General features: G+C 37.8%; 2 protein-coding genes across 2 annotated transcripts in view; one reads left to right on the top strand and one right to left on the bottom strand.

Annotated features, from left to right (window-relative positions):
• Positions 1 to 792: 792 nt before the first annotated feature.
• Positions 793 to 9,807, bottom strand: LOC109043653 (uncharacterized). The gene is made up of 6 exons (XM_072305455.1): positions 9,198 to 9,807; positions 5,812 to 5,999; positions 4,161 to 4,817; positions 3,443 to 3,639; positions 2,501 to 2,696; positions 793 to 1,760 (listed from the first exon to the last, which is right to left on the bottom strand). Exons 2-6 carry the CDS (start codon positions 5,996 to 5,998, stop codon positions 1,645 to 1,647), a joined length of 1,353 nt encoding a protein of 450 aa, XP_072161556.1. The 5' UTR covers position 5,999; positions 9,198 to 9,807; the 3' UTR covers positions 793 to 1,644.
• An 890-nt stretch (positions 9,808 to 10,697) lies between these two features.
• The window catches only part of LOC109035098 (uncharacterized), a 32,758-nt gene continuing 27,041 nt past the window's right edge, over positions 10,698 to 16,414 (top strand). Inside the window, exon 1 of the mRNA XM_019048582.2 lies at positions 10,698 to 11,512. Coding sequence (XP_018904127.2) covers positions 11,510 to 11,512 — 3 coding nt within the window. The 5' untranslated portion in view covers positions 10,698 to 11,509. The remainder of the gene's footprint in view (positions 11,513 to 16,414) is intronic.

Here is a 16,414-nt window from a genome sequence, read left to right as displayed (position 1 = left end):
TTTAAAAGGGAAAAATAGAATGAAATTACACAAAAATATATGCTTTATAACTTCCTTCGAAGGACGTTCTTCACTGACATTTTGCAGCCATGTCAAAAAATATTCATCTCACCAGACATTTAATGAGATGATACTACTGAAATAACTCTGTAGCAAACTGCTTCAACTTACCATCTCAAGATTTTGGAATATAATAGAATGAAAATACACTTATTTCAAGAACACAAATTTGTATTTCTGTGAAGACTCTAAATTGCCTGACACAATGGAATAACAAACAAATAAAATTAAGAGAAAATAAATGAATAAATTTAACTGCACTTCTATCTTAACTAAAAAAACAAAACTTGCAAAAAGAAAGTGGTGAGAGAAAGTTGTACATGAACTAATTACTCAAAGACAAACAGGACTTTAAGAATTTAATAACACAGACAAAAGAATGTAATAGACAGTCAATAATTAAAAGTTATGGTTCAATAATTAAAGAGGCCTCGATAGCAGAAAAAACCCATTTAGTGCATTGGGATGGTTCAAAAATTTCAAAAATGTATCAGGCTTTCCTGCTTAAACTACTGTAAGAACAGCTTTAAAATGTTACTGGTTTCATTGAGAGGAAAACCACTGGAGTTTGCATGGCTTTTCATGCGATGGTTTATTGGGGGAAAAATAATACATTCTAGGAAATTTTGACAAGTTTCAATGCGCTTATAACACGACTGATAGCTGTGCTCTGAGGGCCTTAAATGAAAACTCAGTCTTTGTTATTAACATTTAACAAGAGAGATTAGAGTAATTAGTTGCAGTCAACAATTTTCCAAAAAAGGACTAGACATAAAACAGTTGGCAATTTTGAGAAGTTACAATGCATTCATGATACTGATACCTGTGTTCTAAGGCATCAAATGAACACTCAGTCTTTGATATTAACATTTAACGAGAGAGATTAGAGTGATTAGTTTATCATAAGAATAGCCAAGAATTTTCCAAAAAAGGACTAGACATAAAACACTTGGAAATTTTGAGAAGTTACAATGCATTCATGATACTGATACCTGTGCTCTAAGGCATCAAATGAACACTCAGTCTTTGATATTAACATTTAACGAGAGAGATTAGAGTGATTAGTTTATCAAAAGGATAGCCAAGAATTTTCCAAAAAAGGACTAGACATAAAACAGTTGGAAATTTTGAGAAGTTACAATGCATTCATGATACTGATACCTGTGCTCTAAGGCATCAAATGAACGCTCAGTCTCTGATATTAACATTTAACGAGAGAGATTAGAGTGATTAGTTTATCAAAAGAACAGCCAAAAATTTTCCAAAAAAGGACTAAACATTCATCAGTTGGAAATACAAAAAGCTGCATTGCATTGGTCCTCGAGATCTAAAGCCTCAATGCACACTCGATTTTTTTCACCCTGTATGAGAATTTAGAGGTGTCATTGGGTAACACTCAAAAATAAAAAAAAAAATAAAAATGACTGGAAAACTGTACATTTAAATAAGAAGAAAAATTGAAATTGCAAAACAGATGGCAAATTAGCAAAGTGCCATACACATGATGATGAAAAAAATGAAATAATACAGCATCGAGATGGAGATATGTAGGTAGGAAAAAAAGATGCCAATGCCTCTACCAGTTTATGCAGGATTTTCCACTTTCTTTTCATCTGCGCGGGTTAAGAAGGTCGCAAGTGTGTTATCCATCTGCTCTCGGTAATTGGATACACTTCGGCCATACAGGCTTTTAACAACTTCTGCAAAAAAAAATACAAAGAAAATGCTTGAGTCTTATGTTAAGAGAACACTTGGTCTGAGTTACAACGTTTATAAAGTATATGAAAAAAAAAAAAAAAAAAAAAAAAAAAAAAAAAAAAAAAAAAAAAAACTGTAGGAGAAAGCAATAAAATGAGCTTTGCATGATAAATTGCTCATACTTAGTAGCAGGGTTTTTAGCGAGTAACATGGGTAGAGAAATGGAGATCCCCTTACCTTCTTGCTTGGCTAAAGGCTCAGATCAAAAACAGGTCATGCGCGAGCAATAGGAATACTTCACGCTACGCCACTGCTTTTTCTGGGATGCAGGGCTAAATAGACAGATTTCGGTCACAACAAGTCTCTCTTTTTTTTCTCACCACAATGCTTAGGGATAAAGAAATTTTAAATTTGATACAATTCAGCGGAATAAAGTTCTTACCGCAGTTAAGGATGCTTTAACTTAACGAAGTAGGAAAAATAAAATTGTCTCCTTTATTCCTACCTGAATGGAAAGGAATTACAGGCAATGCTAAAGTGGTTTCTTGAAACTTTTCCAACTTCCCATTTCCTAGCATGCTTCAAAAAATCGATGAGAATGTATAAAAATTTACAGAGTAAACTTAAACATTAAAGTCTACTATGACAGCATCAACATTCATTAATTAATCTTCCCTTTAATTTTTTAAACTGATGAAGTGCTGTAAATGATTCTCTCATGGCAAAAATGACAAAAACTTACTTTTGATGACAGTGTAGATTCTTAACTGATTGAAAGCATCTTTCTTTTGCACTCCTGCTTTCAGTTTCTTCTGCGCATGGCCTCCTTTCAAGGAGTACAATTTTTGCACCTCCTTCGCCATCCACTCTCGAGTGATGTTCCTTGCTGTTTTAGTTAACCCTTGGTCGTTTTGAAATAGGGACTCGAAATGCTGGGCCTGCAACAGAAAACAAATTCCACTTTAAGAATTTTATCTTATACCTACATGAAATAATTCATTTAAAAGATATTTGATCAGTGGTTTAGAGGAGTTTCTTTAAACATCTTCCCACATTCATGCCTCATTCGATTTGCACAACAACCTCTGATGGAAAATAAAGTCAGCAGCAATGTATGTACATGGTTCCATTTCCCCTTTTGATCTCCATTTTTAAGTACCTAGCGGTAGATACCAGGTATTAAGCCCTAGTCTCATCATGTTTCTGATCAGCTTTATCTCAGGGGTATACTTAAAAATTTTAAGTACTATTGTGTGCTCATGCTTTCGTATCAACAAACTACAAGAGTAAATTATCTAACTTGAAAATAATGTAAATTCGGCAAAGAATCCAGATAGGTGTTTTTCATTGAACCTTGGTATCATTAGGCGTTAAGAACTTTGTAATAAGTTTTAAGTTACAAAATTGAAATTGAAATAATCAGGAAGAAATTTGGCAATGTAAAACCTTCAATTTTGGAGTAATGCAAAACTAAATTACTGTCTAGGTACTCAGGAAAAGTCTAATGCATTTGCAATGCATCAATATTACACATAGGTCAGAGTGTGATCCTTAAAAAATGTGGGACTACAAAAATGAGGATTTACTGTGAATTTTAAAATTAAACCACACATAGAATGCTACATTAAATGTCTTCATGATTTTTTTTTCATTAGGGCATCAAAATAATTTTTTCATCACTCACCACGGTGTTTAAGAGCGTTTCATCCTTGAGGTGTTCCTCCGCTTTCATTAAATCTTCCTTGGTTAGGCAGGGTATAATACTCAGAAGGCACTCTGGCAGAGCCACTTCTTCAACATCTTTCTTCTCAGCTTCCTGTCCAGGAGCAGGAGTAGCTAATTTTGCTCGTTTTTGATAATGCAGGATGCTAGTCACATCAGCTAGAATATTCAAGAATATCACTTTAGTTAGGCACGACTTACTTTGGGGAAACTTATTAGTAATTTGAATACCCGTATATTACATGAAATACGTGGTAAAAAAACTAAGCACAACACTCTTAATGTGTAAGAGAGGCTAAAATTTCAAATCATAACACTTACGAAGCCAGGAAGCTTTTGGATCTTAAGAAAGGATAATAATCCATTAGAGTCAGAGACATTTTTAAAGTTGATTCCTAATTGAATTTTCAACAGCTCTTATTTGGACCATTCATTTTATGTTCCTAACGATCCATTATTTTAATGAGGACTGTGGATTCAATCAACTAAATCATTTGATGCAGATCGTAAGTGCCCAGCATTAAGACTAGACCGTTCAGACAGCTCTGGACAACACCTGGGATTTGCATGCTTTCAATATAAATTGCTGTAAACAAGTTTGGAGATACTAGTAGGAAAAAAAAAATCGACAACGAAATTTGATGAGTATAAATACTATAAAACTTAAAATAGCTACTCACCAGAGAGTTTGCATAAAATGTGCAGCACCGCCTCATCTCGCGGACACTGCAGCAAGAAGCCGCATGAGTGTTTAACCTTCTTCCCAATATTACATTTCCCTTTCTTCGGGGCTTCTTTTTCTGTAAATAGTTGTTTCTTCACGGACTCTTGACACTGTGATTTGTTTGGAGATTTGCGGTTGATAGGAGAGGGCTTGCCTGTGTCGTGGGGCGCTGCAGCTAGTCTTTTAAGAGGGGAAGGCGTATCTAAGGCCTCTGGACCACCCTCATCGACAATTAAAAAATTGTTGGCGGAATCTTTCGAACAGGATGCTGAAGCGATGGTTGATTGATGAAATTCTTCAGTACAGGAGCTAGGTTTTGAGGTTTTAGGACGATTATCAGGGGGCGTGGGTAACTCGGTCTTTTTCAGACCTTTGGCAACTTCTGTCAATTTTTGGCGCATTTCTTCAAGCTTTTGAGATTTTGAGGATGATTTTTTCTTCTTGGACACTTTCGGTTGCGTTTCTTCTTCTGATTCATCGTTATCGTCAGATGAGAGGTGTTTCCTCCTTTTTATGCGTTGACCTCTTCCTTTTGCTTCCTGTTCGGACTCCGAAAGCACCTTGCGGTGACTATTTAAACGCCAGGCATTGGTGTTGCACTTCTCGTAGGTGTCTGGAACAGCAAGTGAAAAAGTATGAGCTAAAAACTTGAAATGATGGCAAAAGTATATTGTTAATTTTCATCCAATTCTTATCTTCATTAAAATAAAAATGTGTAGGTGAAAGAGAGACATAGAACCAGGCTAGTTATAACTGAGCAATAATGAAGTTTCTGACTGTCCAGTCCAACTTCACTGTCACATCTGAATTTGAAATTATCATGTTTCATGAGCATTTTTGATCAGGTTTGTGCAATTAAGGGCAGAATAAAATAACTTCTTTTTTTTATACTCTAGGCTAGACTCATTACTTTTCCTTAGGGGTCTGCAATTTATTGAAGGGGCATCACATCATTGAGGCTCTATTAATTAATTACATCTTGCCCAGCAATACTGTCAGGATTTAGTAAATTTGAAAAATTTTGTTGATTGACTAAATATATGCTTCAGGACATTTCTCTCTAACCCTTTTCTTTGAATTTTTGGTCTTGTTTTGGAGAGAAGTTTCAAATTCGGATATTTTTGGTTTTTCATTTTTTTAAAATACATTTGAAGGTGCACCATCGTAGAACATTGACACACAAACAAAACCTTGATGGAATGAATTCCTTTACATCAAATCAAAGAGGATTTTGAAACAATAAATGGAGGTAGATTTTTGTTACAATCGAGATGATATGCATTTGACCTAGAGAAGTTGAAGGAAAATAAAGATTGTGAAATATTTATCACCTTTCGGCAGAATGAATCTGTCTTTTCTGTTTAAAAACTCTTTTCTGATTGACTTCTCAGGTGAAGAGAGCTGTTTCATACCTACACAGTTTGCTGTGGTTGAATCCCTACCACCATTATGCCATGTTTAATTGAGACATACAGATTGTAAGCGGGTACTTTGAGAATGTAGAAATGTAGAGAATGTCATGCGTGACGAAACATATCAAATTTGCATCTTTTGAAGAGGAGAATTTCATTAGAAAAGGAATGAGTGAAATTTAAACATCAGCCTACCATATTCTTTGATGATTTGTACAGGAATTGGTTCAAAGGTTTTGATGTCATTTCCTCCTTTTGCTAAAGTTTTGATTTCTGTTGCTGTGGCGTCTACTGGATATTTAGCCAGTCCATCATTCAGGATCCACTTGTTGGGAACCGAATCGTATTCATCACACTCAACTTTGAAAATTAGGGTCCACATTCTGTAAGAGAGAAAAGAGAGGATAATTAAGAGAAATACTAAACAGGATGTTAAACATTGAGGATACTTTATAACAATTCATGCAAGGTCGGACCCACACTGAACACTGTGCATATCACAGGACAATCTATCAGATAAGTGGAGAGACAACAATACATTTCTGACTAAGGAAACGATGGATCAAATTCAAGTCAAAGTGCAAGCATGAAAACTTGTAGACAAAGTGGGAATAGGAGGAAAAACAGAGAAAAATCTTTGATGACACTCAAAATCCTGAAGCTTTCATGAGTAGTTCAGTATTTGAAACCATTCTGCAAGAGAAAGCTGAGCATCTCAGATACTACCTACATAAAAAAATCTTCATGCACCTATCGACCAATAAATTGAACAGTCGCTCCATATACACAAACATTATTAATGTTCCTAGTGTTTTTAAGTAAATAAAAATAACTTATGAAGATTCTGATTTTTTTCAATTTCGTCAAATCTCTGCAGTCATCTCAATTAAGTTCAAAGCTACTTATCACTTTTTTATCTCTTGTTACCACCACAGAAAAATAAATAAATAAATGAATAATGGTAACCTAACTGCGCATAGATTTTGAATTTCTGTAAGTGTGCAAATGAGGAGGAAAACATGGGAAATCACACAACTTAAAAGTAAAATTGATGGGAGTGCAAAAGTTTAAGTTTTCAAAAATGAAGCTAAAAATAAAGATAAACGTAAAATAACACTAACACTTTCTGATGAAAAATGAGGAATTCAAGGAATTGGTACAAATAAAGGAGATGAGAGGGGGAAAAAGATGTAGAAGAGTTGAACAGCCTACATCACTAGAGTTTCTTAATAATCCTAATAAAAAAATGTCTTACTTTAAACCGTATGCAGCAAGGGAGCCAAAAAAAGGGAGTCACTCAGCGGAAGTGCCATGTACTTGATCATGACTTCCGAGATTTGCCAATGCTTCCTAGCCGACAAATGTTTACCTTTGAAGATTCCTAAAGAAGAACTCTGTAGGAGAGGCTCACCGTAGAAACTTGTTAAGTCAGTGAATTTTTTACCAATTATCACAACCTCTCTTAATTGCACTGAATAGGCGAAGTTTTCAATCTGAACGATGTCTTCGTTTCTCATTTGGCAATAAGAAGAGGAGGAATTGGCAATAGTCAATTTAAAATCTGGAAGAATCAAAGTTTTGTACTGCGGATTTCTATGAAATAAAGGGAGTGGTCCGTCATTGTGTCTGTTCTGAAATGAAACTTCTGGCTTAGCTGTGCAACTGTACAGCTTGCTCATTAATTTGCAATTAGATAATTCGCTTAAACGATTGGCCACTTGCTGAAGCGTCTTTGCAGGGCCCCTAGTAAGTTTCTTTATTTTTCCTAGGAAGTTCTCGTGGGGAAACACTGTGATTGCGTTTAGAGTGAAGTCGGTGAAGTATCCAGAAAATCTATCGACATCATCCACAAGATGGATCAAACCATGAAAATTGGGAGTGAGGAATTCCATAGAATAAAGATCAGTTGTTTTGCTAACAAAATGGATGAGTAATTGACGAGCGTAGTTTCGCAGACCTGGATTGGCGCAAGAGTCCTGTCTGTTGAGAATAGTTATGGCAACATGTAAATAGAGGAAATGATTATATTTTTCAGGCGCTAACAATTTTTTTAAAACCACAACTCCCACATAGAGAAGAAACAGCCTATACTCTTTAGATTTCCATTTCAATGATATTTTATCTTTTTTTTTATTGATAGCAATTTCCTGCAGTTTCCGGGAGAAGTCATTAGGGATATGATCCTTCATACTTCGGATAGCAACTTTGAATTCTTGCCGTTGTCGAACAGAAAATTTATGAGGGACAGAACCATCAAGCCACTGAGAAAGCAAGTACTTCATTACACCTCCATACACAAGATGCATGGGGTCTAATATGAAATCGTTGCAAAAATGAAGAGACTCTAATTCCAGTAGAGGAGTTGACGAACCAGGTGGTCGAAAATGGGTGTCTTCTCTATTCCTAAATTCTTCGTTAGTCCTTAAAGGACTATCGATTACAGGAAACACTCTCTTGTTACCAGCATCGATCCCCTCTGTTTTGCATCGCATGCAAGAAAAGTAGCCTCCATGTCCAATAATACTAAGAATAAAAGATCGAGCTGGGGTGTCACAATCAAAGCCAAAAATTTTTATGGAAACAACTCGACCCTTGTAGACAAAACCATTATCAAGAAGGGTCTTCAATTCATCTACCAACGGCCTAAGAAAAGTCTCAACACTGTCAGGCTTAGAGGGACCTCCGTAAAATCCTACCGGAAGAACAGCGTGTCTCAGTTGTGGAAACGTAGGAAGGTTGAAGGTGATTGCCCAGATTTCATTGAAACTGCTTTCTTTAATTGATATTCCATCTATATTGAACATTAGACGCAGGACAACAACAGAATCAGGCAGTAAACAGAGGATGAATTCTAGGTGTTTAGATATGGTAATTGAGAAGTATTTTCCAGGGGGAACATCAATTAAAGCCACTTTTTCTCGGGGAGTGTGCAAAATTGAGCGAGCATCTGTATGCAATTTGGCAAAGCAATGAGGGTGACTATCTTTCAACGTTTTAAGTAAAGCACCTAGCGCAAGATGAGTGATATTATGCTTGATAGCCCATTCTCTCAACCCCTTCTCAACAGAGGCAACACCGTCTTCATCCTCACTATCGGAAGAGACATCACCATCATCGTCCTCTGGGATCGGTGAGTCACCATCTTCAGGGATGGGTGCATCACCTTGAACATCCAAGTCCAAACCTGACTCACTAGAACCAAAATAGGAAATTGAGCCTGAGCCGAACGAACTAAGGGATTCATCTGAAAAATGGGAACTTAAGGTAGGGGAAGGAATGGAAGAGGCTGAAATATCGGAGGGGTTTTCAGGGCTTGGGATTCGGAGAGAGTCGTCGGCGGTGCTAGGGCCAGCAACAGCATAAGCATTAAGAGGCTCCTGGATGAGCTGAGGTTCCGGATGATCGCTGATTTCTGATGTTTGGGAAGATTCCGAGTCTATGTCGGACTCCGAGTCACTGCTCGAGGGCAACACACTTTTAAGGCGTTTAGCCTGTCCAGTTCGCGAGAGCCTAGAAAAGTCAGTCCCCTTCTTACTATAGTTCTTTCGAGGCATACTGAATTACTGATGGGATTTACTTACATTGAAGTCAATCACTGGTTGAAGCCGCGAACACACACACAACAAAATCACACTTCTTGATAAAACCAATAAATCCAGCCAGAACTTTGATATAGAAACGATTATCACGAGCACGCACGAAAGCACCAAAACAGGCTGACACTTGTTGAAGGACTCTAGATCTGGAGCGTCGGGAGCGTCTTTCTCAACATGGCGGACCAATTGACCAATAGGATGGCGATACACGGTCGACAGTGGACGATGCCGCATGCGCGCGCACACATGCCTCCCCTCCCCGCGATCGACGCGTTAATCATCAACGGTAAAACAGCAGCAACTTAGTTGCAAGAATGTTGAAACTTTTTGAGGGGTACTGAGTGAATATCGAAGGGCTTACGAAACAGTCTGTAAAATATAATAGAAGCACCAACGTAGGTTTATCGCTCATTTGCTGACCGTATGATGCAAAGATTGGAACTCTCCTCAAAATGAACTGCAAGATGTTGCAATATTGATGCAACTTTATTCCAACTTTCTTCCCACAATGTTACAACAAAGTTGGAACAAAATTTTTGCCACAAAGTTGCGACTTTCTTACGATGTTTTTCCAACATGTTGGAACCGTGGCTACTTGGGCTATGGTCCATAACTCAAGAATAGGAAGAAATAAGTCGGATAATGACTGAAGGATCATGAAAGTTTCGTAACTGATGTTTTTTTGAGTCGCCAATTTCGAATTTGATGTCAAATTCCCCACATTTTAACACCCTGACCTAATAATTGTGGGAAGTTTATGACACGCTGCCGAAAAGTCGGATTGAATCAAGAGTATTTTTTATTGTCAATGTTTTTAAGAGTCTGGACTCTAGATCCAAGCGTATTTTTTTCCAGTGGGGGAAAAAATATAATATTTGGCTCTTAGTTGCAAAAATTGCTAATTTCCATACCTCCTCCAATGTTATTGAACATTTTAGCATTAAAAGAGAAGGAATTTACGAATATGATACTACGATTATTCAACGCAGGCTGGACTAAATTTTGTAACAAAGATTACTATTAATGTCTCATCTCTAAAAGCACCTACCTGTACGGTTAAACTGATCGAACATACGTTTTTCCCCCTAAAATTAGCTAAAATAATGGTTCGTCATCGCAAAAATGAGCTCCATCGCACAAGTCTCGTAGACCGCTCAACGGTTAAAATAAGTCAATATTTCAATGTTTCAACACCCAGGAGAAACTCAGCGAAAGTTGAAAAGCCCATTTTCCCGCATGGATAGCTCTCATCTCTCACGTAAACACAGTAATTGAGTGAGAAATGCTCAATCATAAAAAACTCGGTTCGAGATAATCGGAGAAATGAAACACGATTCGGCTGGGATGGTGTATTAACCTGGCGTAGGGATGTGATACCTCCCCTTGAAGGGGCGGACCGCGCACTGCGACGGAGCATTCTCATTGGACACGAATCAAACTCATCCCTGCGGGGTGCACCGCGGGGAGGGGCCTGAAGGGATGCTGTGCGCATCTCGGGGTAGTGTTCATCAATCGATGCTCGTCTTGGCGACCAACTCTAACCTAGAAATATTCGCGGATCGCTTTACCGTTCCTATTGGTTTAATTAAAAATTGTGAGTCTGACCTTGTGCAATGTTTTAGATGATTGCCTTTGCTTTAAACAATTTTGCTGTGGTGCCTCCAAGAAATCTGCTGTGACGTTGCGAAGTGCGACATTTTTTTTTAATCTGTCGACCCCATTTTTACGGACATTTTGACTAGCTTTATCGGTGCAGTTGTCAATTTATTACGGCTTTACTACCAAAATTATATTATAGTTTTACTACATTTTTCAAAAATATTACCTCTAATTTCACGGTTTCATTAAATTTATCGTGCGATTGTAATCGGTAAAAGAAAGTTACACCAATTACCAAACAAAAATTTCGCGTTATTTTGTTTGTACTCGTTTTACCCCCTCAATATTTCGGGTACTTTTTTAACTGTTTCACGACTTATTCGGTCGAACAATTTTCAAGAGAAGTTTTCGAAAGTTTTACATAAAAAGCTTTTTTATCTCTTCCCTAACAAAATACTAAAGAAATTAAAGTATTCACTTTAACTTCGCTTGTTTTTTCCTGTGGTCTTTGGGCAATTTTAGCATCGTCGATCTAATAAATAATTTTGGTTTTCGATCTTAAGTATTGGAATAAGTAATGTGCGGCACAAATAAATTGAGCTCCGATCAAAGGTGTGTTGATGGATTGAAAAGACTGTGTTTGTGCTCTTCAAATATTATGGATTTGCCATGAACGACAGGTCTCTGCCACACCGTCAATGGTAAGTCTCATTTTTTTAATGCAGTTTAATGAGATTACAATAAACTGACTAGAATCATAAGGATGCATGAATAAAATATGACAACCGAACCTGCGATTTGTGATATTGTATGCATCTAGGCCTACATTTAGTAATTTTTCCCCGTTATTCATTTCATTACTTTCCTGAGAAACTTCAGTGATATGTGCTCTATGATATGAGAGCAAAATGAACGTATTTATGCTGAAAGAAACTGCATGCGGAAATTAATTAAATAAAAAATAAATGATAAGGAGACAATTGAGACATTTGTGTGAGGGGCATTTCACTTGAGGAATAGAATTAGGGGGATTTTTTTTAATAAATCGATCGAAATTTTTATAATAAGTAAAAGCTGTTGTATTAAAACTGTTGAAAAGTTTAAAAAAACTCACGCTTTCACTTGTACTGATTATTTATCGGACGCGTTTCGGTGGCTACACGTGCCACCATCATCAGTAGCTGATTGAGAGTCAGCTGATCAAAAGATTTAATTAGGAGGATGATTTTATACAGAATTCGATGTAATGAAGCGCTTTACCATAAGTGACCGAACTAAGAGACTTAAAGTCTTGAATATACTTCCAAGATATACGAGTATACGGTTTTTTCGATAGGATGATGCAAATATAATTTCTGCACAATGAGATTTTTTTTCCCAAACGTGCGAGCTGGACTTCTGGTTACCCCACCTAGGATGACCCTAGGTGGACCCTAGGTGGATCTGTGACCTAGTTAGAATTTGTATGCATCCGTATGTTCATCAAACTGAAGCAAAGTGACGTATAGATATTTGGAGTTTGCAAAATTTCATCAGCACATAATTTTCGTTCACAAAAACAAAACAAAAAATATTACGGATTTTTTGCTTTCTAATCAGGCATTTTTAAAACAAAGTTCAAATTAAGTTCTGTGAATAATCTAAATAAAGAAATATGCACATAATTAAAAAAAAATCAGGGTTCATCTGAAAAAATTGAAAACGTCTGGACGTATATGCTGCTTATCATAATCACAGCAGACTTGTTGCGATGCTTGGTTTTTAGCCGCGTTTTTTAATACCGCCCGGCACAATGTTGTGCCTTCAATTCATGAAGTAGGCAGTTAAGGGTCCTCAGGAGCCACAATTGTCGTATTTTCACTCCTAACCAAGAATTAATGCAAGTCCAATCAAGGCTCTTTATGTAGGAAGTTCTAGGCACTGAAGATGTGCGCAATGAGATTTCAATGTCAGCTGTCAATCACTGCTGATTTCAATCATGATGCGAATTCACAAATTTTAAATGTGCTCATTGTGTTCAGAGATAATTACAGATAAGTTCCTGTCCAAAAACATGGACCCTGGTGTAGATAAACTTACTTTTCAGTAAATGATGCGAGAACAAAAAGTTATTATTTACTCAAGTAAAGTAATTAAAAGTTATTTTACTCGTTACATATTGACGAGACACCGCTTCTTTCATGTTTGCATGTCAGAAAGCTGGCCTCCTGGCATGCAAACAGGGAAGGAGCAGTGTCTCGTTAGGATCTCAAAAGCGCCAGTTCCAATGTTTTGCTCTAATTTTGGCTCTCTGCAAGAATTTTCTCCTGCAAGACAATTTCTCTTCTTATAGATCCGCTTTTCATCGTCAAAGCTATCGCTCGGCGCTTTCCAAATCATTTCTACATACAATTAAGTCGCCCTATAGCACCCCTGGCGCTCTACGACACCTAACCTCCACTGCCCCCTGTCGAACCACAACATGTCGGGTATTGAGCAACTTAACACTCCTGCTTCAATCCCATACCTCCAACCTCCCATTGGGCACCCTCTGTGCCTTTCTCCCAGGGGGAACCCAATCAAGGACCTTCTTTTGTAACCTTTCTCCTGCCATTCTCTGAACATGACCATACCAAATGCGTTGTTTCGTTATGATAAGCGAATTTTCTCGATCGCATATCATTCACCGTTGAATGATACTCGACAATTGTGCATTTTTTAAAATGATATTCGACTTTTTCGTAGGTCTCACCGCAGACCGTTGAAATCCATCAATTTGAAATTTCGAATTTTACCTCGGCATTCGAATTCAATTTTTTGAATTGATCCCTGGTAAAAATTGGCAGTAGAATCTGTGCTCCAAAATACCATAGACCTACAGCCGGCTGTAAGATTTCCAATAGCTTCTATAGCCGGCTACACAATTTCTTATAGCCTTTTATAGCCGATGGCGATTAAGCAACAGCCAGGCGATAAAGTGTATGCTAAACGTTACCAATTACGGATGCTAGGACTTAATGAGTTTTTGGACTACTGCTCTCTTTCTGGGCCGTAGTATATTGATTTATTTTGCGAGGAAAGCTCCGTACTTTTGATGGATGCCTGCCAGTCCTAATATATTAGAGCGCCTTCAGTTTCGTATGATACTGTGCAATACCTCTGGTGTGAAATAGTTGCTTAGCGCCGTGGCGTGTTGCGCGTTGCGCAATGCGTGAAGTATCCCTGTTAGGTTTGTAGGCGCCAGTGCGTCGCCGCTCCGCTTTGTGTTAGGCTCTAATATTTCATCTGGCGGAGTCAGCGTTATTCAACTAATGATTTTGAAATGTTTGCACATCCTGTATGGATTATTCTCATTTCAATTGATGAAAAAAAATATGCATTAAAGGAAAATATAATGTGTGTTTTGTGAATATTAAGGTGGCTCCGTATCAAACTTAATGATTTCCAGAGCACACGAATTTCTACACAATTTCTTATAGCCTTTTACAATCGATGGCGAAAAAGCAACAGCCAGGCGATAAAGTGTAAAGCCCGGCGATAGGAACTATAGCCCGGCTGCATAATTTTTTATCGCTCCGTATAGCCCGGCCGTATGATTTTCTCCGCATTCTACAGCCAGCTATATGATTTTCCGTAGCCTTCGTTAGCCGGCTATAAGAATTCCTATGGTATTTTGAAACGCAGCTCTTATCGCCAATTTTTACCAGGGATGCTATCGATTTCAGAAACGTCATCTTTCACCAGATTTTCTCTCTCGCTACTTCTTTCCGTTGTTAGGTTTTGTCAATTCAAGTCCGCTGTGTTTATAATTTGCTGCGTTTCCGTGTTTCGTATTTCCGCACTGAAAAAAATATGCCGGTAGATTTTACCATCTCTGACACAGTGATACGAATATGGTAATAAACACCAGACTCTATGGTGGCATTTACCATACTATGGTAAGAATCACCAGAGTTCTGGCGAATACTACTATAATTCTGGTTATTTCCACTAAATAGTATCACTGTGTAAAAAATCAAGTAGACTCATAGTAAATGTCACCATACTTTTTTTTTCAGTGCGTATTGTCTTCTCAATTTAAAAAAAAAAAAAAAAAAAAAAAAAAAAAAAAAAAAAAAAATCTGAACTCTGATTGGCTCCTGCTTTCACCGCTCATCGGCATCTCTCAGCACTCATCAATTCGTTCGATGAATGATATTCGTTCGCGAAAAGTCGCTTAATGTCATGCACAATGGTCTGTTTGGCATTCATGATCTCGGCCGTACCGTTTCATTCCAATCATTCTCCATTCCAATCATTCTCCATTCCAATTCCAAATACTTCTAAATTTCCATTCCAAAACTTTTCTAACTACTAACGAACAAGTCAATCTGAAGCCCTGGATAGACGATCAAATTCCCGAACCAATTCTGATCAAAGTAGCATCAAAGTGTCGGGGTCGGGAGTCGTCAGATTTAAACTCATTAATTTGCTTAATTTTAAAATGAAAACTTGGCAGAAATGTTTCCTGTGGCAGGAAATGATGAATGGTGGCACCTGATCATACTTTGAACAAATAAGTGCGGCCCGTCAAAATTTGATGGTAGATGATGACCATCAGTCATCAGCATGTCTACTTTGATCGGAATTGGTTCGGAATTTGATCGTCTATCCAGGGCTTCATAGCGCTTTTGTGCGCTCTGCGACACCCAACCGCCACTGATAGCGATCCTGCCAGAGCTCCTCCGGCAGATCACATCTCCTCATTTCCTGCCTTATTCCCTCAATCCACGATTTGGCAGGGCTTTCTGCCAGGGGGGACCCAATCCAGAGCTTCTTAGGCAACCCATCATCTGGCATCCGTTGCATATGACCGCATACCAGACAAGCTGTTTTGTGAAAATGTCATGCACTATGTTGTTTTCTACGCTCATAATTGGACCGAGTTTAACAGAAAGGAACCAAGCCACATCAGCTATTGCCAAGTTTAACTAGACAATGAAATTTTTTACGAGAGAACGTCTGTTCGGATTTCTTTGAAAATTTTAAGGAATTTGCTTCGTACCATGGAAAATTTTTACTGAATTTGCACGAAAATCCGCACAGCCGTTTTCATGTAAAAAAATTAAATTTTGCAGTAGCTGACGTGGCTTGGTTAGGCCTTGTCTCCACGGGCCGTTTCACGGGATTTGTCCCAGGGAAAAATCCCACTTACGAAGTTGGGAAAAATATTGAGTTAATCAATATTTTTCCCGGTACCAAGTATGGTCCTTTACCCCTAGGACTCACGGGGAGAGGAAGAAGAAGTGAAAACGAATTGTGCGATATTTTATTCATTACTCTATTGTTAATGTTTTTTTAGTTAAAATAATGTGTCTAATTGTCAATTGAGTGCAATGATCATTTTAATCCCGGTTAAATAATCGACTTCAACTAATTTATCTTCCCGCGCAAACTAGTCGCATGACTGTATGAGCCCCGTCCCGTGGAGACGGTAACTGGGAAAAATCCCTGAAGTTTCATTTCCTGCGATTCGAACTTGGGACAAATCCCATGAAAACGTCCCGTGGAGACAAGGCCTTATTTTCTATTTAACGCGGTCCAATTTCACGTATCCTCTCATTTCTTCCAAAACTTTTTCTCCT

This window comes from Bemisia tabaci, chromosome 10 (genome assembly GCF_918797505.1).
Source record: "Bemisia tabaci chromosome 10, PGI_BMITA_v3".
NCBI classification, from domain to species: Eukaryota; Metazoa; Arthropoda; class Insecta; order Hemiptera; family Aleyrodidae; genus Bemisia; species Bemisia tabaci.
Note: the sequence above shows the minus strand (reverse complement) of the source record. Positions and strands in the feature narration are given on the sequence as shown.

Coding starts and splice junctions, on each gene's coding strand:
- LOC109043653 (XM_072305455.1), bottom strand. CDS start 5,998: ATGTGGACCCTAATTTTCAAAGTTGAGTGTGATGAATACGATTCGGTT. Junction 4,818..5,811: donor ACAAATCATCAAAGAATATG/GTAGGCTGATGT, acceptor TTGCTGTTCCAG/ACACCTACGAGAAGTGCAAC. Junction 2,697..3,442: donor AAACGCTCTTAAACACCGTG/GTGAGTGATGAA, acceptor TTTCTGTTGCAG/GCCCAGCATTTCGAGTCCCT.